Below are 24,454 nucleotides of genomic sequence, written 5' to 3'. Positions count from 1 at the left end.
TCTTTCTGCTGCTTGTTTTTTTGGTACCACCCTTACCAACTTTTTATTCTCAATGATTCAGTTATTAGCTGCCTTTTACTTCTTCATCCCTAAGAAGTCATATCCTCATTAGTCTTCCTGATAGAGCATTGTGATGTTTTTTTGGGTATTAAGCTATTAATTAATATCTGTGGAAGTCCATTAATATCGGGTACTAGAAATTACAAAGTATTGTTCATTTATTTATTTTTTAGTGAGTATGGTTTCAAATGTTGTAACCACATTGTAAGCTAGGTCAACTGATGGCTTTGATGTATCCTTGACCCAATGTTCATATGTATGCAGTACAAAGCACATCTTAAAGTTACCAAGCACTAGCAACAGAATGATTAGTTATCCCAAATTGAATTTACTTACTTGAAGTGAAATCAGAGGGTAGAACTTCTAGGTAGTTATCTGTCTTTTATTCGTCGTTTCATCCATCATGGGCATTACTTTGTCATACAGTTGAATGTAAAAATATTCATACATTTCCATAGGCTTGGATATGTGCTGAAATTTCATGACAATTGAAATTTGGACAACCATCATGGACATTACTCTGTCATATTTAGTCTATTGTTAAAAATAATTCACATGTTTCCACAGGCTTGGATAGATGCTGAAGTTTCATGACAATTGAAAATTTAAAGATAAAATGACCCTATCCAAAGGAAATTACATGCTAAGTTGGATGATAGAAAAAGAGAAGCTGTCAAAAGTATTTAGAAATCAACCATATCTGCTCATTCATGAATTACTAGCAAGCTGGGTAGAACACATACTCCTAAAGAGGTTATATGTTGTGTTTTGGGACACTAAAAGATACAATACTCCAACACTCTTGGACTCAAACCGGAAACTTGAGAATTTGCAATTTTAAATTAAATTTATCATACATCAAGACAACATGCAGATGTCAGATGAAAATTGTAACGGCCCAAAATTTTAGTAAAAACAATATCCAATAATTTCTATCTCAATTAAAGGGTAAATTAAATTTTTATAAAATCAACTTGAACTACATATAGACACATGGTTATCAAAATGCGTATTGTAATGCGTATCATTTTGTCAAAAAAGAGTATCATGTAATGTAAGATACAGTCCTAAATTATAATATTATACATATCTATACACACACACATATGTAGTGTTCCTAGAGGAAAAAAAGAAAAAAGAAAAAGAAAACTCTATTCCATTCTTTAGTATGATATAAATCTAAGATCTAAAAGATGACAATAAATATCAAGTATTAAAAAAAAAGCTATCTAAGTTCCAAATTTCCAAAAACTCCCTAAACATTCAAAATTTTCCTATCTCAATTCTCAATCATCAATTTCATTAATAGCATCACTATCATCATCCTTAGAAGCCAACAATTCTTTGCTTCATCTCTCTTCTTTAACTTATTATAATTTTCCATCTCCATCTTCATCATTACTTTCTAATACTTTTTCCCATTTTTTTTTTAGCTCTTTTGTCCAATGTAAGATATCTAGGTCCTACAAATAAGTAATATAACCATTATGATTAAAAGAAAGCATGAAATATTAATAAAATAAACTTCATGCTTATATTATAAACTAATTTTTCAACTACTAATTTATTACCTCTCTTCCTTTATCAACTACTTTTTCTTATTGCATCTTCTCTTTTGGTAATCCACTCATCATTGAATCCCACATCTGATAATGAAATTTGATTGTAAGTTTCACCCTCTATTATTCTTCTTTGATGTCTTGCCTTTAATCATCGATTGTGATTGATAAATACACGTGCATTTTGTACAATGCAACTATTTAAGGATTCAATTATTCAAAAACCTACCAATTTTATTTTGGTAGTTCTTATTGACAATAAAATAAATTTGCATCATATTTCGTACGTGATCAAATGTATTCCAATTTCTTTTACATCATGTGGCACTACAAGTCATCTTTCAAAGGATTCCCACCATAATATTACCAAAATTCAAAATCATAACATCAATTACTAGTATTATTTAAGTAACACATTTTGTCATATCTTATGGTTTGTATATTTTACTACAACTAAATTTACGTAGTTGCTTTTTATTCCTCATTTGGATTGTTATGTCCATCCCGAACATCTTCTTAGCATTATGGAATAAATCTAACTGTTTTATCAACTCTCTCTCATCATAGGAAAAGAGCATATTCTTTGAATAGTTTTGAAGAATCTCATTTTGATCTTATAGTCTGTATTAAATTCAAGAGAATAATAAAATCTATATTATATGCCAAAAAAATTATTTGATTAAAGGCTAAAGCAACTATAAAAGGGATAAATACATTTAGAAAGAAAATTATATAGAATGTTTACCTTGGATTGAGATAATATGCAATTGCATGAACACGCATGTGCAAGCATATCCTATCTTCTGTCAACAATATCTTAAATAGGTTGATAATTTTTTTTTTCACTCCATGATTTATTTATTATTTTATTTTTTGTACCTTTAGCTTATCCATTGCTTCATAAAATATCCCATAGCAAGTTTTACATCCACATACACAAGTATTAAAACTTTCACTAATGATATTACACACTTCAAGTAATGTTTGATGGATGACTAGATTGTTTGGTCAGCTAGAGTATTATCCCCAACTTTTATGTCATCTGCCTTCGTTGCTACTCTTCAAAAGAAAACATTGCCCTCATCCTGATTTTAATGTCATGCAAGCACCTTAAAGTTAAGTATGATGTTGGAAATCTACTAACACTAACTTTCACTAATTCCCTTTTCTTAGTGTACTTCTTGATGATATTTAGCACCTAAAATGCATGTAGATGAAGACTGTAATTTTTCTTTCCTTGGACATTGTATCATTATGAATGGGAAGATCTCCAATATATGTTAGAATAAGGTCCAAGCAATGGGAAGCACATGGAGTCCAAAACAATTGCTTTCTCTTTGTCATTAAAATCTTTCCAGCTTTCACATATGTTAAAGCATTATCCATTACTACTTTGACAACATTTTCATCATTTTTTGCGAATTTTGAAGTATCAATACTTTTTAGATAAATAGTCCTTAAACCGTTTACAAAAAAAATTGGTAATGGATCCATTCTTCCTATCAGTCCATCCATCATACATTAGAGTGCAACTAGTTTTCTTCCATTCTATTTTGCAACTTTCCAACAAAACCCTATTTATTAATTCCATTTCTTTTTTTTTTTTTTCAAAATTGTGACTCATGATATGGAGGAGGCTTCAATGCCTTACCAAATGAAACAATAGATTCCAACATTATTTTGAAATAAAGGTCCTTCACTGAATTGAAAGGAAGAGCAGTTGCATATAGACATCTACAAATATCTGGACACATTGTTATTAGTATCGTACTATAATAGACAAGACACATTCTTAGAATTTTCAGCATACCAAGCACTAAACAAGTAGTCAATGGGTTTAGGTTCCTTAACAGCTCTTGTTAGATATCCCATTTTCCCTTTACTTCTAAAGAAACAATTTGACAAACTAACACCAGTCAAGAGAATTCTGCCCATTTATTTTCTCTATAGTAATCTGACAAATTTGACTATCACTCTTACTTATCTCTTTTTCTTTCTGATGCATGGAATCTCCTGCACACTCATCTTGAGTTTTCTTACATTCCATAGGAAGAAAGAATAGCAGAAGATTTGAGTCCTACAGATTTAGAGGTTATAAATAAAGACAAAGAGGTTGGAGGACTGAAAAAACCTAAGGTGTTCAAGCAACAAAGGGCCATATAACAAAGGTGTTTATAGCTCTAATACCATATTGGAGAATAAAAAATTGTATTATTTTTCTTTTAGAATTGATGCAGATAATAATACATCACATTGAGATTTGAATACTAAAACAAAACACACACACAAAAACAAAACAAAAGTCTAAGAAAGGAAACTAATTAGAATAGTTGACTGACTCCTAAGAATCCTCTTAACAATTATCACATTCCTAATTCACAAAAGTCAACTAAATAATTTACTACATAAAATCAAGAAACAATTCTGATATTATGGGAAGTCAACTAATAGAATATGTGGGATTCCTATAGCTTACCCTTTGTGAAGGTCTTTTGTACATGTTTTTCCTTGTAATCTTGTGAGGAGAGAGAGAGAGGTGAGAGGATACGCATAGAAGTTGTAAAGGTCCATTAGAACATAAGTAATCCAAGTGTAAAGAAGGATAATCAGAGTCTTGGTTGAGAAGAAGGCTTTTGTAAGGAAGTTAAGAGGGTGTAGACAGAGTGGGTTTATTGACCAGAATCACAAAAGCTTTTTTTCCTTTTATATTCCCTTACTCTCTTCAATTTCAACACTTTATTTTTCATCATTTGCATCCATATTTTACTTGTGTTGAAATTTGGTTTGACAGCTGAAAAGAGGTCATCATCCAATTCAACACCCTCACATCCCTCCTCCTGAAACCCTCTTTCTTGGGTGATTACTTAGGTTAGCTTAAATGGAATTCACACCAACTAAGACAACAATGAGCAAGAATGTCTTCTACTTTAATGTAGTTAGTCTTCTAAGACTGGTTTTTAGGCAATTTTCTTCATTGTTTATTAATGGATATCACATTTATTATTTCAGTTTATTTCATAGTTCTAGAGAAAATTATTATCTGTAACTAGAACAGAAAAATTGGCTTCAGGTATTCATATTTCATGAATCCTATATAACACATGCATGATGAATCTTCCAGGAATTTTACCTCTTTGAAAGCAGAAATGCATTGGCGAAGTACATTTTCAGCCTCAAGGAATGGTTGATGCTCCCCCTGTTTTATGAAAACATAGAAATAATTTAAAAAGCTGCATGACTATTACAATGGGAAAAAAAAATGTCCTCATACACACAAGAGTAACTAGGTAAATTTTGAGCATTACTAAATATACTCTTCTTCCAAAGGTTGATCTAGAAACCAGATGTTTACTGAATTATTAAAAGCCAATGTCAAAATACATCTCTATTTGGTGGCCCAAGGAAAACAAAAGATTTAGTTTGTTGAAGACTGTGCTGGGTAAGAAGGATTTCTAGAATAAAACAAAGGGAGGTGATTCCATTCAGATCCATATTTCTGTTGTTCTTTGGATAAGGAAAGTTACAGAAATTCTTTATGGGGAGATGTTACAAAACATTCAGAGATTCCAAAATTCTAAATCATTACAAGATGCATGAACCTAGATTCAAAGGCTTTGTCTTGTCATTTCATGATACTGAACACCCTACCTTTCCTTGCCAGAAATTGTCGAAGTGGTTTTAAGTCAGGAGAAGCAATATCATGGAGGTGCAAACCAGAAAATGTGACCTGGGGTAGTGGTAGTGGGGCTTGATGTTTAATTTTTTTTAGTTATTATCTAGGTGATTACACATTCAATTATTAGGAAGTAGTAAGCAAGGTCAATCCTAAGCCTTATTTGTATGTTCAAATGCTACATACATAACAAAGCTGGGAAGATACAATTCCAATATGAAGGTAGAAATGCTATCTAAAAGTTATTGCCAATTCTTTCAAATTGCAACCGGAAAAGACTATACAAATACCAAATTACTCTTAAAAATTAGAAGGGGTTGCCTTGTAGAAGAAAGTTTACTGCCATGGAGAAACAAAGTTGCTCAGGGAGAAACTTGTCAACATTCTACATAACTAAATACTGCCGGAGATAATCATGTTAATGTCCAAAGGCTATGAAAAGTTGTCTAACATGGGCAAAAGGGACATAGAATCCATATGTAATTACAAATGAATAAGCAGAACAAACCATGAGGATAAAAGAGTACTTAACACTTACCCTTGACTCGAGTAATTCATGCTTGGTAATCTCCAAAAGCCCAAGAGTATCAAGGGACTGCAACTGCAGGCACAACTATAAGTTATCAATTCTGCATCACCAAATCTCTTGCTACGATATATGACAATATGAGACATTAGTATGTACATATATTCAGCATCAGATACCTATGTACTCCTAGGACTGTAGCAAAGGTCTGAGACCAAGTGATAAACACATTTCTCCCCAGAGGCTAAAAAATAAATGAAATGGCTCCTTAATTTATTTGAATGAACAACCAACATATTTATAAATACAAACCTAACAACCAAACAGAATCTAGGCTAAACTAAATTCCTTGAAAATAGAGATGAAACTTCAAAGAGATAAAGCTTACTAATCACCTATGATAGTTATATTTTAAATTTAAAAAATAGAATATTAATAAAACTAGCATAGCAAACTTGATCCTAATCAATATTCTCTGCACTCCAACCCAAGTTGGAAAAAAATGTCTAACATTCCCATCTTATATGTCATATCCTCAAAATTTTGTCTCGACAAGCCTTTTATTAAGATGTCTACAGTCTATTGTTTCATAGGAATGTAGGTGATGCATATTAGCCATTCTTTTATCTTCTCTTTGTTGAAATGATGGTCGATTTCCACGTGCCTTGTTCTATTGTGATGGACCGGGTGTGAGCTATACTTATGGTAGCTTTCTTGTCACAACACAGTTTCATAGGACTGTGTGAGGGCATCTTAAACTCCTTTAGCAATAGCTTCAACCAGATCATTTCACAAATCCCTTGAGCCATAGACCTAAACTCGGCCTCAGTGCTGTGTCTAGAAATTATACTAGACTTTTTTACTTTGCTGTGTCACCAAATTTCCCCATACAAAGGTGCAATATCCCGAGGTAGACCTCCTATCTTCTTTTGACCCAACCCAATTAGCATTAGGGAAAGCTTCAATCTTCTTCTCTACTCTCTTCCCAAAAAACAATCCCTTTCTTGGAGTCATTTTCAAGTACCTCAATATTCTATTGCCTATAAATGTTTCTCACATGGTGCATGCATATATTGACTTACCACACTTACAATGAAAGAAGTTTGGTCCTATATGACACAAATGTTAGATTTTTTATGAAGACTATATGATAAGGAATATGGCAAAGACTTGTATACATTTGAGGATATATTAGAAGATAGTCCTACATTACATAGGATACTATGGATTCAGAGGGTTAAAGGCGTACCATTCATATAATTTCTAGAATGTCAGTGTCTCATCGTAGTGGGAGATTTATATTTTACAGATTATCATGAAATGGTGAGCAGTGTTTGTGCTCACTTAAGGCAAGGAGCTATGAAGTAGTTGGAATCTTTGTATTCTAACGTAGTTTGGGTTCCTGTAGAAGCTAGCCTTTGGTACCTACCCTTATCCATGGGTGTCCCTCCATTTCATCTACACTTGTAGTTTAGCTCCAAGGGTGTTCTACTAGATTACACCCAAACATTCCCAATTTCCTTCAAGAGGTCAAGGGTGTACTTTCTTTGTGAGACCGAAACTCCTTGTTTGCTCCTAGCAACCTCCATTCCAAGAAATTATTTCATTTTTCCTAGATCCTTGATCTGATTCTTAGACAAAAATTCACTTCAACCTTTCCATCTCACTCATATTGTCTCATGTAAGTATGATATCATCAATGTAGACTATCAAGATTGTGATCTTATCATCTTGAGAATGTTTGAAGAATAAGGTATGATTTGCCTAGGCTTGGGGAAAAAAATTTGTGGTTGTTGATTGCTTTCCCAAATTTGTCAAACAATGCTCATGGTGATTGTTTAAAACCATTGAGCGACTTTCTGAGTCTACATACAATTAGAACTCCCTATCTCCTCAAACCCTAATAGTAGGCCCATCTACAACTCTTCATCGAATTTTCCATTCCAAAAAGCATTCCTTACATCTAATTAGTGTAGTGGCCAATCTAGATTTGTTGCAAGAGATAGGAGAACCCTTATAGTATTGAGTTTTGCAACAGGAGCAAAGGTTTCTTGAAAATCCACTCCATAAATCTGAGTAAATCCCTTCACCACCAATCTAACTTTGTATTGCTCAATTGTGCCATTTGAAATGTATTTAACAGTGAATACCCACTTGCAGCCCACTGTGCTTTTCCTTCTAGGCAAACTCATCAATTCCCAAGTGTCATTCTTCTCTAATGCACTCATTTCCTCTTGAACAACCTTCTTTCACTCCGAAACAACTAGAGCCTCATATATAGAAGGAAGATGATAGTTTTTCATAGGACACAAACTGAGAGATGGGATGATGTATATATGACCTGACTCCTATCCTAAAAGTAGTGGGCAAATCTAAGTTTCTAAGATCATTTTCAATAGATGAAGTTGAGATGGGAATGGAATTGAGATTACTTGAATCATTCTAGCTTGCCACTTCCGATTGAAAGTCCTGACCATGAGGAGACATGAGGTGCCATCCACTTTAAGGGTTGGATCTCCTTGAATAAACATAAAGCCCTAGTCGGTTTAGCTTTTGAAAATCTCCCCCATCTTCTAAGTTTTCTTGATTTGTTGATGACATAGTAGGTTTGGCTATGACACAAGGACAAGAAACAGAAGGGACTAAAGCAGGATTGTGTAATGATAATTCCTAGAAACAATCGTCACATGGTTGTGTCCACCCTTAAAGAAAGATGATTGGGAAATAGGATTGAGACCCAAAGAAAGTGACATCTTTGGATGCCAAGACTTTTTTTCGTAACTATACAACAACATTTCTAACCCTTTTGAGTGGGAGAATAACCAAGAAAGACACATTTAATGGCTTGAGGTTCAAGCTTACATTGGTTAGGTGAATGATTATAAGCAAATGCTGTAAAACCAAAGATTTTGAGGGTAGAGAGTGAATAAACCTGAAATGAGGATAGGATTTCATGAGGCTCAAAATTGGAGTTTGGTAGTTCAGGAACCTAGATGACATTCTATTCATCAGGTAAGAGGCGGTAAGGACCTCTCCCCATAGGTACTTAGGAACATGCATTGTGAACATTAAAGTCCTTGCAACCTTTAGGAAAAGCCTATTTTTCCTTTTAGAAACCCCATTCTATTGTAGAGTGTCTACACATGAACTCTAGTGAATCATTCCTTGTTTGGCTAGGTACTTTCCTAAAGATAGAATGGAAGTATTCTCTACCATTATCCATTCTTAGAACATGAATTTGTGCTTGGAACTGATTTTGGACCATGGAATGGAAGTTTGGAAGTTTGGAAGATTTGGCAAGTTTCAATTTTTTTTTTTTTTTTCAAGAGATAAACCCAACATACTCATGTATGGGTCATATGTAAATGCTAAAATCCATTTTTTACTAGAGATGCTTGTTACTCTAGAAGGCCCCCAAATCTCACTATGAATTACATAAAATGCTTTGAAGATTTATAAAGTTGAGAAGGAAATATTACACCATTGTGTTTGGCAAGTTGGCATCCTTCATATTGGAACAAGTATGGATTTTTGCCATTCAACTTGTGGGCAGTAATTTGGAGAGAAATGTTCTCTCTTCCCTGCAATATGCTAGTCCCAACCATGGCTGTTTTAGCTGTTAAACCCTAGGACCAAAGGTACAACTCTGATACCATGTAAACAGAGGCTAGAAAATAAATGAAATAGTGCTCTTAATTTATTAGAATGAACAACCAGTACATTTAAAGTGAAAAACCTAACAACCAGATAGGAATTGAGACGTCAGAGAAAGCTTCCTAATCACCTACAACAATTATATTTTAAATTTAAAAACAGAACATAACAAACTTGATCCTAATCAATATTCTCCACTCACATTATAGAAATGAGTCAATTGCTTAGATGCCAATTCATATTTAAATTTCACTCTTAGTTCTCAAATTTTTACCAGATTTCTCACATTATTATTATTATTATTTTTTGATCAGAAATGAAGAAAAATGTATTAATAGAAGAAAAGATACAAGAGAAGGATGAGATACAAGAAAAGAAAAAGATACAAGAGAAGGATGAGAGGCCTTCCCACAAAAACAGAAACCGATCAAAAGAGAAAACACCCAACTTTAAAAAACTATATACAAAGAAAAACCATAACTATCTCAAACTTTTGAATCACAAACCGCAGTCCAATTGAGTTGTAAAACACTAAGAGGAACTCCTCTAAAAGCAGTAGTACAAGAGGCTCAAAGAGAGGAATAGAAATGAAGTAAATCCCATAACATCTCTTTTGATCTCCCCTTATCCTCAAAAATCCTAGCATTTCTCTCTTGCCACACCATACACAACAAAGTGAGGCAAACGATTTGCCAAAGTGACCAGATTTCTCACATTATAGCAGCAAGTCGGTTCCTTAGATGCCAATTCATATTTAAAATTTTCCTTCTAGTTCTCAATTTTTACCAGATTTATTATAATTCACCTAACTGAAGTATTTTACATGACATTCAGTCCTCTGCTATGATATGGAATGTGACAAGATAAAATCTGAACCTCCTGTTACACAATGGTCAACAACAGATGAGTAAAACATAATTTATGAATTCCAAAGTACATTTTATAAAGAGGCTTCCCTAGTTGGAAAAGTAAGGCCCCATACAGTCTTGAAGTAGAGAAAGACAAAGAAGGATTGTGCATAGATGACAGTATTGACTAGCAAAATCCTATGGGCTGATAAATTGTCCACATTCTACAGAAAGAGAGAACTGACCAGTATGACCAATGCTGCATGCCTTTCCTTTTCAGTTTCTCCAGATGCTCTATGGTTTTTCAAGATGCCTTTTTCTTTTAACTTATCCACAACATGCTGTGCTATCCTATCATGGAAAGAGATATGTGAAGAATTATATATATACACATTAAATTAATAATAGATGGGAAATGCAAATGTTGAGGTGGGTCTAAAGCAACCATATACTGCAATTGGAAATATAGTTATATTTAGAAATCATTGTATTGCTCATTTTTTACTATTAATCTATTATTGCAATAAAATCTTTCATAGCATAATTGGAATTAGAAAAGTTGAATTGAGAAAAAAAAAAAAAAATACGAATGTACACATCTATATTCTCTTGTTTGCCAACAAAAATTTCAGTTAAACTTTAATATTCTTTAAATTGCAAAAATAGTCCATATACAAAGGCAAAGCAGAATAGCTGCATATTGCCACAAGCCAGGCTTAGCACCACAAGTAGATTCAAATCAATGTATCATTAGGAACATTTTCTTGAATTTGGCTATCCTGTTGATGTATTGGGTAAAAACCTAAAGATACAGAAATTAGCAATGCCACTGTAGTCTCTAATGGTACTCCTTTGAGGTTAATCTTGCTAGATTCAAGCAATATTTGTTCTTCCAGAGGAGTGTGGCAGAGGTGCAAGAGAGGAGACCCTCTTGAATAGGTGGCCTCAAGCTAAAATTTGAAAAGGCTACAACAAGATACCTTGGGATTGAAGGAGTAATTAAAGACTGATGGTCGTGTATTTAGAGCTTCCTCCTACATACTGGTATGCAGCTTTGAAGGAGGTATTCAGGCACTCTAACCTTTTAGTTGAAGGAGTTCTGCTACTGTTATTTCTTGGATGTTAAGTAAATGTGATGACCATGAAAGCATAATGTTTGGTTATATCAACTTATTGACCTACCTAGAGTCTTGTAACACTCATACTCTTGGATTCATCACTCAACTAACCAGCTAAAAAACTTTCAAGCCAAGTAGCTACAACTTTTGTCTAGATTGTTCATGAGGAATTTATACATTCTAGAGCAGTAACTTTTTGGTTCAATCTTTTTTCTGCTGTCTTTTGGTTGTTGTACTTGTTTACTTTCTCTACTTTTGTCTTTGTTTTTGTGAAACACAGCTCCTTCTTCTTTAAATGTTCTTTTACAATTCAGAATGTACAAAGAAAAAGACACAATTACAGCTCTTAGGAATGTCACATACCACTCTTCAATTTAATATATTCACATAAATCCCTCACCCTTATTTATGGATCTTAGGTACAGTTTTAAGCTTTTTCAGGAGGTCACTGATATTCTAATTTCAAAATTTGCTGAGTCATCATGAAACAAGTGAGAGTTGCTCAAATGTTATACAACTTATCATGATTATACTAGTCAACATAGGTAAAAAAAGGGTTTAAATTCCAACATCTAAACTCAATCAATAATAATCTCTATAATAAATCCTTTAGCAGCAATGCACTGTTCTACATTTCATGTTTTAGATATGTGTAAATGTAGTTTAAATATTTTATTGAAGGTGGAACATTTGGATCCTATTGTATTCCACTCCACTTGAACATGACCGATCACAATTTATGACTTAGCATTACAAGAACATATCAAATCCCATGTGATAACTAGAACAGAAAATTTCTCACGTCCTAAGCAGTTTAGAGGAATTTGAAATCCTGCAAACTCTGTGTAAAATTCTTAGGGATTAGAGAATGTGAGAATAATTTCTCATTTTTTTAATATATTGATATAAAAAAAGTGTACAGTATGTAGGTATCAACCTCTTTACAAACATATAAAATTAGAAAGCTACTCTATCACATCCTATAAATCAGTGCCAAACAAAGAAATATAGAATTGACTCATCTTTTAGCTCCTACAAAAGCAAGGATTACTCAACCTATCCAACTATTCGTAAATTTAAAAGATAAAAAATCCTAACACTTCTAAAGCTAGTTCAAAGAAATCCACAAGCCCCATCTTGCATGGGATACTTTTGAATATAGAACCGTTAACACCTTTGGTGAATATGCCTACAACTTACCCCCAAAAGGTACAAATGACATGTAAATCTAACTAATGCCAATCTTTTCACTATGAAGGGTCTATCTATCTCCTTGTGCTTGGATTAGTCAAGATGTACCAGATTATGAGCTATAATGATATCTACATTATTGTCACAATACAATCTCAAATGCTGTGCTACATTGACATGTAATTCTTTGAGTAGAATTTTTAACCATAGGAGTTCAACATATACCTTGAGCTAGAGCCCGAAACTCAGCTTCCACACTTGACCTAGCCACCATGAATTGCTTTTTACTCCTCTATGGAACCAAATTGCCTCCAACAAAGGTGCAATGCCTAGTTGATCGTCAATTTGTCAGTGAATCTACTTCAAATGACCAATATTGGAAAAAATTAAACCATAGCGAAGCGCAAACTTTAAATATTTCAATATTCTCCATAGGGCTTCCATGAGCCATTCTTGTGGTTCCAGGTATGAAATAGATAAACTACCTTCCCCACTAGGTTCTAATATCTTCCTTTATGAACTGGTTCTCTTTTTTCTTGTTCTAGCCTATGATTTTGGTCTATGGGAGTGCCAACTGGCTTAAAACCAAGCATCACAATTTCGTTAACAAGTCCAAGACATATTTTCTTTGACAAACATAAATTCCCTTGGCTGATCTTACAACTTTGATTCCATATAAATACCTTATCTACACTAGGCCTTTGATTTCAACCTCTTTCACCAATTGATCCCTTTTATCGTTGTCATCATCAATAACTATTAGGTCATCCACATAGACCCTATATGTTGTGATTTTTTTTTTTTGTTGCCATGCATGCTTGATGAAGAGAGAGTGACCCCCTTTGTTTTGAATGTACTCGAACCCATATAGAGACATAGCAAACCTCTCAAACCAAGCTCTTGGAGTTTAATTCAACCTATACAAAGACTTCTTTAGCCTGCAAACTTTTCCCTTGATGTCATTGGTGCTAAAGTCTGATGGCAAGTCTGTTCAGACTTCCTCTTCCAAGTTCTTATGTAAAAAGGTATTCTTGATGTCAAATTGTTGCAGTGGCAAGGTTAGATTCATTGCCAATGTTAAGAGGACTCTTATGGTATTCATATACGAAATAGGAGCAAACATTTTGTAATAATAGTGGAAATTTGGTTTTAATGACCAGATTTGGTTGACCTATTATCCTATTTAATTGGAGATATTTAGTTTAATTTGGTAAATATATGACCTCTGGGATCTGACTGTAATTTTTGTTTACTTAATTTAGCCATGTAAATCCCTAATTTTGTTCTATAAACATCAAAGAATAATTTTCAAAACTTGTTCTCAAAAGCTATTTTTCAAAATTGTTTTCAAAAACACTTCCCAAATAGAGCCCAAATTTCTACCTCTTGATCCTTGCAACTCCCTGTGTCATAAACTTGCATAGAACTCTTCACCTTAGGTTCTAGGTGGTAAAGTCTCTTTCTCCCTTTAGCGCTGCCAATGAAACTAGTAAAGCATATTAAGGATCTTCCATGGAGACTGCCTTAGAGGAAAAACCAGCTTTTAAACAAAGAACACTCAAAACTAAAATAGGGATAACCAAACAACCAATAAGAAAGATCCAAGGCTTAGCAATGAAGGTCAATGAGAACTTAGAATATAAGAGTGAAAAAATTTCAAGCTCTAATACCATGTTAAAGAGAACAAAAAATTGGAATAATGCTTAATGATTAATCTCAGGGATTACATGAGTATTACACACACTTAATTAAACCAGAAAAGAAAGAAAAAATAACTAAATAATTAGTTAATATATTAATCTTGTAGGTGACAATATAAAATTTAAAAGGACTCCACAAGTAGAACTGAAAAAATTATGTTTGACAACAGCTTAAGCAAAATATGGGTTGTTCATGAAATTTCAACAGACCAGTATTCTCATTCTTAGAACAGTTTTTCTGAAAGAGCAGAGCAGCAGAGCATTCTATTCTTCCCTTTAACAGTGTAATCTGGAGTTTATACTAAGCATTCCCTTTCTATGCCCTCATCAATAAAGCTTTCTGTTAATAGTCAAACGCAAATTCCCCTAGCAATAAAAGCAACTGTAAAATGCATACATGTAACAATGGATTCTCAAATCCTATAAGTTTAAACTTTTAGGAAAATCAATCATTCAACATGGTATCAAAGCCTTGTTTGGTGAGAGGTCAAGTGTTCGAACCTTACCACTGTATGTTTATTTATCCAATTTATTAAGTCTATGTGTAAGCTCAAAAATGGAGGCTACATGTGAGGGAGGATGTTGGAGAGCATAATATTCATTTTGAGCCCAAATCCTACAACCTTTAAGCTTTTAGGAAAATTGGTTGCTCAACATTAGACAAGAAAAAGGGCAAAAGAAAAATGTTGAAAAGATAAATAAATAAAGAGGAATTAGATTACATGCTGAAACAAAAAGAAATATTTCAATTATTTATCTATTTTGGATTTTGATTCAAAAATCAACAAATGTGATCAAATAACACGAACCTGATTGAATTGCCTAAAAGATCTTTTGCTTTATCAAGCTCAGAAATTGCTTCATAAGCATCCTTCTTCTTTAGTTGGCCAGAACTGAGCAATGTCACCCTGGCCATGTGAAGCAAGTTGGCACTGATCTGTTAAAGGAGAGAAAGAATGGCTTTATATGTATATATACAAAAGTATTATGTAATTATTATACATATATACATATAAATACACACACACACACACACACACACACATATGTATAGATAGTGAAACATAATTACCAAAGTTCACAATTTTATGTAAATATTGGAACTTTTTCCAGTACAAGAACAAAATTGATTGAAATACAGAAATTATAAAACTTAATACCATTAAGGCTGAAGCAAAATGTTGAAACATACAAAACAAATGCAGCTTCTTCAACAAGTTGAAATAGTTAATGCAAAACTAACCCATATGACAAACTATTGAGAATAATGAAAGACAGAGGGGCATTCTGATAAAATAAAAAAAATATAGAGTGGCATTATGGTAGGCCATCTTAATATCAGTAGGGTTATCAAGGGTCCAGATTCAAAGTGAGATGCAAGAAAATATTGACCAAACTGGCAGGATCAGGCAGATATCAGGAAGATTTAAGAGTATAAAAGCTGGAGGAGTTTCCCCCCTTTTTCATCTTGGCCCTCACAAAGAAGTGAAATCATGAGAGAGACCTCACCTATCTTGGAGAGAATATTGTCCCCAATTTCTGAAAGGTCCATTTAACTTGAGCAGGAACTTAACTCATAAAAATTGCTCACAAGAAACAAAATGCTCTCTTAAGTCCTAATAGAGCTGCAAGCTTCTAAAACTATGTTGCAGCTCTTTTAGTGAAACTCACTAGATGAAAAGGGGGAAACTACCAAAATAATGATCTTTGAGGCATCAGAGGCCTGAAACAAATCCAACATATACATGTTTATGAGTGTCAAGTGTGCATCTTGTAAGTTACAAAGTATGCATTTCCATATAAGTTTAGGTAGATATTTTCTATTTGTTCATGAGCATAATGAGATTATGAAAATGTTTATCAGGCTAAGCTGCTAGCATGACAGAGCAGAGAATAATGATATATTCGCCCCATTCACACTAAAGTATGAACATTGAATTGCCAAGTCTCAAGATGATGTGCCAAATGGTTCAAAAGATTAAGAGATAACCTCTCATAATCATTTTTCATACAGAACATAGACTGAGAAAAAAATTAGGAGTAATTCACAGTTTCTTTTAACTTATGCTTACTTAGCTGTGGTCACTTAAGTCACAGACTAACACACAAAATAAAAACAAAGGATAGAAGTAACACAAGATGAGAAAATAAACTCATGCATTTTGGGACTTATCATGTGAAAACAAAACACCTGAATATGGTCTTCTGGAAGTAAGGATTTTCGGACATCAAGACACCTGCAATGAAAAATAGATTCATATATTTCTTGTGGAATCATGTATAATTACAGTTACTCGTTAGTTAATTAACTATTCACCTTTGGAGAAGCTCTTGTGCTTCCCTTAATCTCCCAACTGACTGCAGAGTCAAGGCCAGATCTTCAGCTGCAATTACAGTGTCCAAAGAATTCCATCCCTGTGTTGCAACATATGTACTAAGGTAATTATTGTAATAATAGAGCACTGATACAGTAGTAATAACACCTTGTGACTCTATAAACAGATAATTCCGACTGTCACCATGAGTACCATTGTATGAATGCCATGATACATTAAATAATAAACTAATATTGACAGAATTTGGAACTATCATAACATGATATGAAAATTTGGTTCCAACCTGGAATTCAACTTGTATGCTCATTAGTTAAGGTTTGCATATTGTTCATTGATGTCTTTCTTCCTCTTCATCATGGGTCATGGGTCGTGGTTATTAAAAAGCTTTTTCTTTTGAAGACAAGCTCTGATTTTTCAGAAATCTTTTAGGTTTAGATCTTGTCTATTGTTGATTTGCTGTGATTTGAAAATGAAAAAAAGGATTTCCTTTGGTAACTCGGATATTTCAACTGATGCAACTCGGAATCTTGATTGAGTCAACCAAGTTTAAATGATTCCTGATTGAGTTTGACTTTGACTTTGAGATGGTATCGGGTATCAGACTCAATGCGGAAAGGGCCGAGGCAGATACGACTCAACTGAGTTGTACTGGAATTGGCCGATACTTTGGACCATAAGAGAGAGAGAAGGGGGTAGAGCACCCTAAGTATTCATGAAGTACACACAAAAAAGAAAACAAAGAATACCAACAGGTATCAACAAAAAACTATCTCAAAACAAAACTATCCACCACTAAGACTATCTATTTCTAACCAAACTTTAGTTCAACCAAAGAGGGAATTAATGAAACTCTCCTTTAACCTCTGATCTGCAAGTTTTTATCCATTAAAGATTCTACAGTTTCGCTCTTCCCAAATACACCAAAACAAGCAAGGGGGAGGGGGGCAGCAAAAAGGGACATAAAATAGATTGGTAAGCTTGAGAAAGTACTCTTTAAAAGAAGTAATCTTCCTCCATTTGACAAATACTGCTTCTTCCAAGAAGCCAATCTTCTATTGATCCTTTCCTCCATAACATTCCACACAATATAAGACTAATAAGGCACTCCTATGGGTAAATTAAGATAAGAAGTGGAAAACCTCCAAACCTTACACCCAAGCAAAGATGCTAGTCTACCTTCTTCCATATTTAACATCATTAGCATTATATTTCGATTCATTCAAAATATTGACAGAAAATACAAATAATTAAAATAAATATGGTCTCTTTGGGAAAAAAAAAAAAGTGAACAATAAGTCATTTAGCATCTAAGGTTACATGAAAACAGCTAGGTTAAAAGAGATGTAAAGCTAGATCTATGGAATGATGAGTAACACGATTGTCTTTAGGATGGCTGAAACATGATATGAAGTCAATAAGGTAAAAATAATAGTGAAAATTTGAACAATCATCATGCATTTCTTTGATTTATCCATGCCCCATGAAGAGTGAAACAATATTGGCATTACTAGTTTGACTTGGTCCATTTTGACTAAGAAATTCATTTAACCCTACCTACAGCAATAATAATTATATTATGACCATCATTAATACATGCTGCTAAGGCACATTTATTTCATACCAAGTTAACTTCCTTAGACATGACAATGTTGGGCCACCTTTGAGAGGAGCCTAGCTGTCTTTTCAGGAGAGGTTCCTCTGGTACATTTTTTTGTGATCTATCTTTTTGTACCAATCTCCTTGTATAGCAGAGGTTTTTTGTGGTTTAAATCAGGTTTGTATATTTCTGAGAAGGATTCCTCATCCCTCTCATGAAATCTTTATGTGATAGTAATACAATTCTTGTTTCCAATCCAAAAAAAAAAAGAAAAAATGTTACATGACCAAAGTTCATGATTGATCCCCATTAGACTGTTTAAGGGAGCAGCAGAAGCACAAAGTTCATGCTATTCACGTGTATCAAGTTAGTTTACCCCAGTTGTCATGTTTTCATAGGGCATCAGAAAAATGGTGTAGTTGAACAAAAGGAGCAACAACACTAAGAGGAGCTCCACCTACAAATGTTACAACTCTTTCAAGTTTCTATAGCATGTGGATGCCCATTCTGCCCTTTGAGCTAGCTGTTCAACAGAGAGAGGAAACAATATAGCCTCTATGATAAACTGGTAAATAGACTCAAAATTTATACCTAAAGAAGGATTAATATGCACATGATAAAACATTGATCCATAAGGTTGTGCTCCCATACAAGAGGGATGATTCCAATACATTTGACAAGTAAAATCTAAGTGTGCAGCAGAATTTATGCAAAAAAAGAGAAAAAAAAATGCAGTCATAAAATTCAAATATCACGTATGCTAAATAAGGGTTAAACAGGCAAATCTCCAAGTTTTCTGGAAAAGGAAAAGGGAAAGAAAGAAAAAGAGAACTAGACCTTTGAAAATTCCATGACGTGTAGAATCTTTCTGTGTGCATTCTCAGCCTCTGCAGGTTGATTTGACTTTAAATATATCTAGAGGGAGCAGCAACATAAGTAATTTAAAATTAATTACACATGATACAAACCTGAAGCAGGGCATTCTAACAAGGAAAATAAAATTCCTATAACATTGATTATGACAAACAATAAAAATAAAATTCCTATACATTTCCAGTGGGTTCCTTATTCACAATCATAATTGGAAATAGGCAAATAATTTGCTTGATCCTTGCCACTTTAGCAATATGACCTAAACTTGGTCATAGGGGGGGGATGGACTCACAAGTAGTATTGTTAGCATTTGTATATTGAACGAAGTCTCTTGCTAGATGCTTTAGTAACTGATTTTCATAAGAGCTAAAGCATGATTAGCATGGTAAACAGCAAGTAACTCTTAATCCTAAAAAGATTGGCTTGTCCAAGACTCTTACATTGCATACTTTAATTTGCTCATGTGCATGATCTAAAATGTGCAATCAAAGTATGTTGCATGCATAGTGTACGGAGTTTGTAAGTTTGTCAATTTAAGTATGGAATCCATATAGCAAATATGCTCTCAACTGGTTGTATTTTATTACAGAAAATCTGAGCTTAGTGTTATCATCCAAAATGAAGTTTGTGAAATTTGTATCTGTATAGTAAAAAGGGTATTTTTCATCTTTTAAATGTAAACAAATCATAGAGAACAAAAAGAGCACAGATGGGTGATCAAGATAGATAATCTTCTTAAGTTAATCCTATTATATCCTTATATTGAAAATTATCATGGAGTAGTATGCTTGAAGACATCTAGTAGTCGTTTGGGTCATAGTTTTAAAAGGTGCAGGGCACACTTGAGGAACAAAAGTCTCCTAAGACTTAGGTGTACACTTGAGGAAAGTAAAATGTAACATAAGATGCATATCAATTTTATAAAGCATGATGCAAAATTCAATTTAAGTAACAAAAAAATTTTAAGATCCCAAGGATTTAAAAGAAGAATTCAACAAAAGAAGTAATAAAATTACATGAATTTCAATATACAGTTAGAAATATCAAGAATAAAAGTGTTAATTAAAGAAAAGTAAAGTAGATGAGGTGTGCCTCTCCATCAAGGCACATGATTGGTAAGTGAGGTGCTATAAACTAGGGAGTGGTCGACCTTGGGCCTAGGTGTGCTTTAAGTGCACCTTTAACAACTATGGCATATGTTGGCTTCAAATTTCCTTTATCTTGGAGAGCAACCACGATTTTGTAGTAGTGATATCCTCATCAAGTCCAAGTACATGAATGATGGAAGTTGAGTTATCATCTAGAGAGTAATATGGAGGCATGATATATCATCTTGCCTAACCTGCAGTAGTGGAAAAGATTGTTGAATGATTGACAATGGAAACCTAGAGCCAAACTGAGACAAGTTTTCTTCCAACCAGAAGAAGAAATTGTTTTAAAATAGAGTTGCTGAAGCAATTAGCAGCCATAGGTATCGCAAAAGAAAAAAGAAAGCCCAGATTAGGGCTTTGCCTCTGCAACTTGTTGGTGCTTTGTGGAGGAAGAAGAATAGAAGAAGAAGAAGAAGAAGAAGAAGAAGAAAAGGAGAAGGAAGAAGAAAAAGCACACCTTTTTAGGGCTTCACACCTGGCCAAAGGTGAGCACCTTGTGCGCCTAAGCAGCGCCTGCTTCAACGGGCAGCACTTGGAGTCAGGAAAGGCGTCAGAGCTTCACATTGCACTGCCTTGTGCCTAGGCACACCTAAAACGTGCCTTTCACAACTATGAGCTAAATGTACAGGATCAAGTACTAATAGGAGGTCAACATCTAGCTACTGTACTTTCTTGGGAGGGAATTTGGTAATTACAGTAACAAATAGTATGTGGTTGGTAGGTCAAGTGTTGAAATAGAATTTCAAGTCATGGTGCATGGGCTATGTGAGCTTCTCTGGATAAAAATTATTATTAGTAATCTTAGAGTAAATTATCCTATGAAGCTCTACTATGGCAACAAGTCGGCTACCAATATAACCCACAATCCACACTACCAGTATAGCCCACAATCCAGTTCAACAGGACTGAACTACGCACTTAGAAGTTGATCCTCATTTCATTGAGGAGAAACTGGATAGTGGATAAATATACACCTCTTATATATCCTAGAAAGACAATTGACTGACATAATGCCCAAGGGAATTGCAACTCAACCATTCTAATCTATCATAAACAAGCTAAGAATAAAAAATATTAATTCACCAGCTTCATGGGGAGTGTTGGATAGTTAGTGCAGTAATAGTGGATTATACAGCCTATAGAAGCTAGGATTCAATTTAAGTTTGTTTCTTTTTCTATATAGCTAAATTGATTAATTTCCAAATTTATTTACTAGGAAGATGATACTTGAGGTTTATGCAAATGCTGAATGGGCAAGATTAGTTACTGATAGGAGGTCAACATCTAGTTATTGTACTTTCTTGGGAGGTAATTTGGTGATTAGAGGTGTAACAAACAGTATGTGGTTGCTAGGTTGAGTTTTGAAATCGAATTTCGAGTCATAGTGTATGGGCTATGTGAGCTTCTTTGGATAAACATTATTATCAGTAATCTTAAGAGTCATGGTGCATGGGCTATAAGTGTTTTAGAAGGTTAAAGGTGGTTTTGAGGTATTTTTCCCAAGTGAAGCAAAGCGTAAGCCTTAAGGAGAAACAAGGCGTAAGCCTCAAATTAAAGAAATAAATAAATAATGAAAAAGAAGAGAAAAAATCTCAAAAAATAAAAATAAAAATAAAAAAATCACATGAAAATTGAACAATAAGAAAACCATACAATTCATAATAATCAAATTAATTGTTTGTCATCATCAATAGTTTTTAATTTAGTTCCTCTTTCTTTCTTTTATAATCCAACCGTCTCTCATGGCTTTATCAAATTTTCCTTAACACTAGCATCATTATCACGAGTAAGGATAATCCATGGAATCATAATCATATCCAATTGATTTATTATCCTCTACACCAATGTTAATGTACAAGCATTCTTCTTCATCATCCATCAGTTATAGTGGCCTTTCTTCTTCCTAATCCCTTTATTCCCTCTCCATTTAAAGCATTAAAACTAAGCCCTTACTTAATAAAACATTTAATCCTAGTCTTTTTTTTCCTTTTAAGGCAAAATTAGACATATATTAACAACACTTGAGAAAAAAGAGTGCACTAGAGTCTACACGATGTATACAATAGGTACTAGTAGGCAGGTAAAACAAAAGCAAAAACAAAAAAACAAGCTCCTTCTTACTTAGAGCTTAGTCAATCAATAAATCTTATCATGATCATTGAATGATAATCTATGTACACATTAAGCCTAGTCTTTAACTCAAGAAAAACCATATAAATGTATACTAAAAGCTAGCAAAAGCACTATTCATTAAATATGTTGAATATTAAGGCTTGAACATCTTATAAAATATGTAAAAAAACCCTGAACCTATTGGAACCCTTTGAATATTTGAGGCTTAAGCCTCATTAGCTTCGAGGCTATAGCCTTAAGGTTATAAGCCTCAACTAGGTGAGGCTGAACCTTGATTAACAATAGCCTTTTAAAACACTGTGTAAATGTATACATATTTTGACCCTTCCAAGGTTGAGAATTAGATGGGGCATCGCAATTTTTGGAGCTTATGTTGGTGAAAGTGCAAGATGAAGGGGATGATTTCTTAATCAGGAAGGACGAAAGGAAGGGAGTCTTTAGTGTAAAGTCATTCTATAGTTCTTTGTGCAATGATTCTAAAGATCTTGTTTTTTCACTTAGGAAGCGGCTTGAGGGAAAATCTCTAGACTTCTTAATGCAAAAAGGGGTGGACGATGGCTAATAGATGTAGCGTTTGCAAAGAGACTAAGAGTTTGTTGATCACATTTTGATTCACTGTGCAGAGACAAAGGTGTTAAGGACGTTCTTTTCATCATTTTTTTTTTGTCAAAATTGGGTGTTTTCAGCTATAGTGAGGAATTTGCTTCTTGAGCGGTAGTTCAAGGGATTGGATGATTCGTGGTGCTTGGAAGATGGCACCGCTTTCCTTGTTTGGTGCATTTGGAAAGAGCAAAATCACAGAATCTTAAATGGAGAAGAACTAGCAGATTAAAGGTTAAAGGAGAGTTTCATTATTTCCCTCTTTGATTGGTCCAAAGCTTCATTAGATATGGGAAATTTCTCATTGTTGGCCTTCATAGATAGCCTTGGCTGCGGATAGTTTGGTTTTGAGGCTGATTTTTTGTAGATACCTATTGGTATTCTTTCTTTTGTTTTGGTTTTTTTTTTTTTTTTTTTTTGTGTGTACAGTATGCTTAGGTGCACCTTTTATTTTATTCTAAGCATGTTTAAAATGACAGAAACTTCAAGAAGCTCAAAGTGAATGAGGGAATACCTGAGCAAGATATCTTAGTCTCCGAATGTATATAGTTGATTCCCCAAGACCACCATCCTGCATAGTCAACCAATATTTGGTGGTAAGAAAAAATAAACATAATAAATGTAGAACAATATAAATCAGTAATCAGCATTAACTTTAAATAACATAGTCACGAACCTCTAGGATTCTAACAGAATCTTGAATAAGGGCCTCAGAGTCCTTAATTTTTCCCTGGAGATAGAGCACCTGTAAGTCAAATTATGTTGCATTCTTGAGTAAATCAAATGGAAACAAAAATTATGTTGCATTTCTAAGTCAAACGAACTGAAATAATTAACAAGTAATGAAATGAATAAAAGGACAAAATTACTGAAAACAGAAGCAAGAAGACATGATATGATTGGACTCCACATGCCAAAAAAGAATAGTAAAGAAAAAGGAACCATTCTTTTGGTTTAAAATTTTCCAAACCATAAATACCCTCCCAAATCAATCATTACATTAAGAGAGGGAGAGAGAGAGAGAGAGTCCTCAACAAAAGATGCCTCACTACAAGCAATGCCAATTCACAAGAGTTAAACCTTCCACCTCAACTGATCTATTGTGAGAATCTTTCCCTAGAAATCTCATAGCACAAGGAAATCAACCTTAGATAACTTAGAACAAAACCACAAAGCAGAGATAGAAAATCTCAATGGAATACAGAAAGAGAGCCATAAAGTATGAAGAAACCAAGAAGCCCTTCTTCCAAGGATTTGAAACATACATGTTAGTGTTCACCATGATAAACTGCTTCAAGTAAATCTAAGCAAGAAAACTGCCCGCTTCTTCTAACTTCCAATCATGGAATGTACTGATAAAATTTAGATTCCAAATTTCAAGACTGCCAGCTTGTACCAATAATCAGCTACCTACACTTTCCTAGTAATATCTGAG

At 33.9% G+C, this 24,454-nt stretch overlaps 1 protein-coding gene across 6 annotated transcripts in view; it reads right to left on the bottom strand.

The window, feature by feature from the left end:
* The window catches only part of LOC100263535 (uncharacterized), a 91,647-nt gene that overhangs the window by 2,114 nt on the left and 65,079 nt on the right, over positions 1–24,454 (bottom strand). For 3 of the 6 annotated variants that reach the window (XR_787529.2, XM_002264849.3, XM_010661985.2), the window contains exons 9-17: positions 23,696–23,764; positions 23,534–23,590; positions 19,100–19,177; positions 16,647–16,744; positions 16,521–16,566; positions 15,139–15,266; positions 10,566–10,671; positions 5,831–5,893; positions 4,750–4,815 (exon numbers count right to left, since the gene is read on the bottom strand). Coding sequence is in view for 4 of the 6 variants with exons in the window: in XM_002264849.3 (XP_002264885.2) it covers positions 4,750–4,815; positions 5,831–5,893; positions 10,566–10,671; positions 15,139–15,266; positions 16,521–16,566; positions 16,647–16,744; positions 19,100–19,177; positions 23,534–23,590; positions 23,696–23,764 (711 nt within the window). In the remaining 2 variants the exon portion in view is untranslated. Of the gene's footprint in view, positions 1–4,749; positions 4,816–5,830; positions 5,894–10,565; positions 10,672–14,012; positions 14,104–15,138; positions 15,267–16,520; positions 16,567–16,646; positions 16,745–19,099; positions 19,178–23,533; positions 23,591–23,695; positions 23,765–24,454 lie in introns of those variants that run through there. The other 3 variants (XM_010661987.2, XR_002031799.2, XM_010661989.3) reach the window with 3 other exon arrangements.

The sequence above is a fragment of the Vitis vinifera genome, chromosome 14 (genome assembly GCF_030704535.1).
Source record: "Vitis vinifera cultivar Pinot Noir 40024 chromosome 14, ASM3070453v1".
Lineage (NCBI taxonomy): Eukaryota > Viridiplantae > Streptophyta > Magnoliopsida > Vitales > Vitaceae > Vitis > Vitis vinifera.
This window is presented reverse-complemented; position numbering and strand designations above follow the sequence as displayed.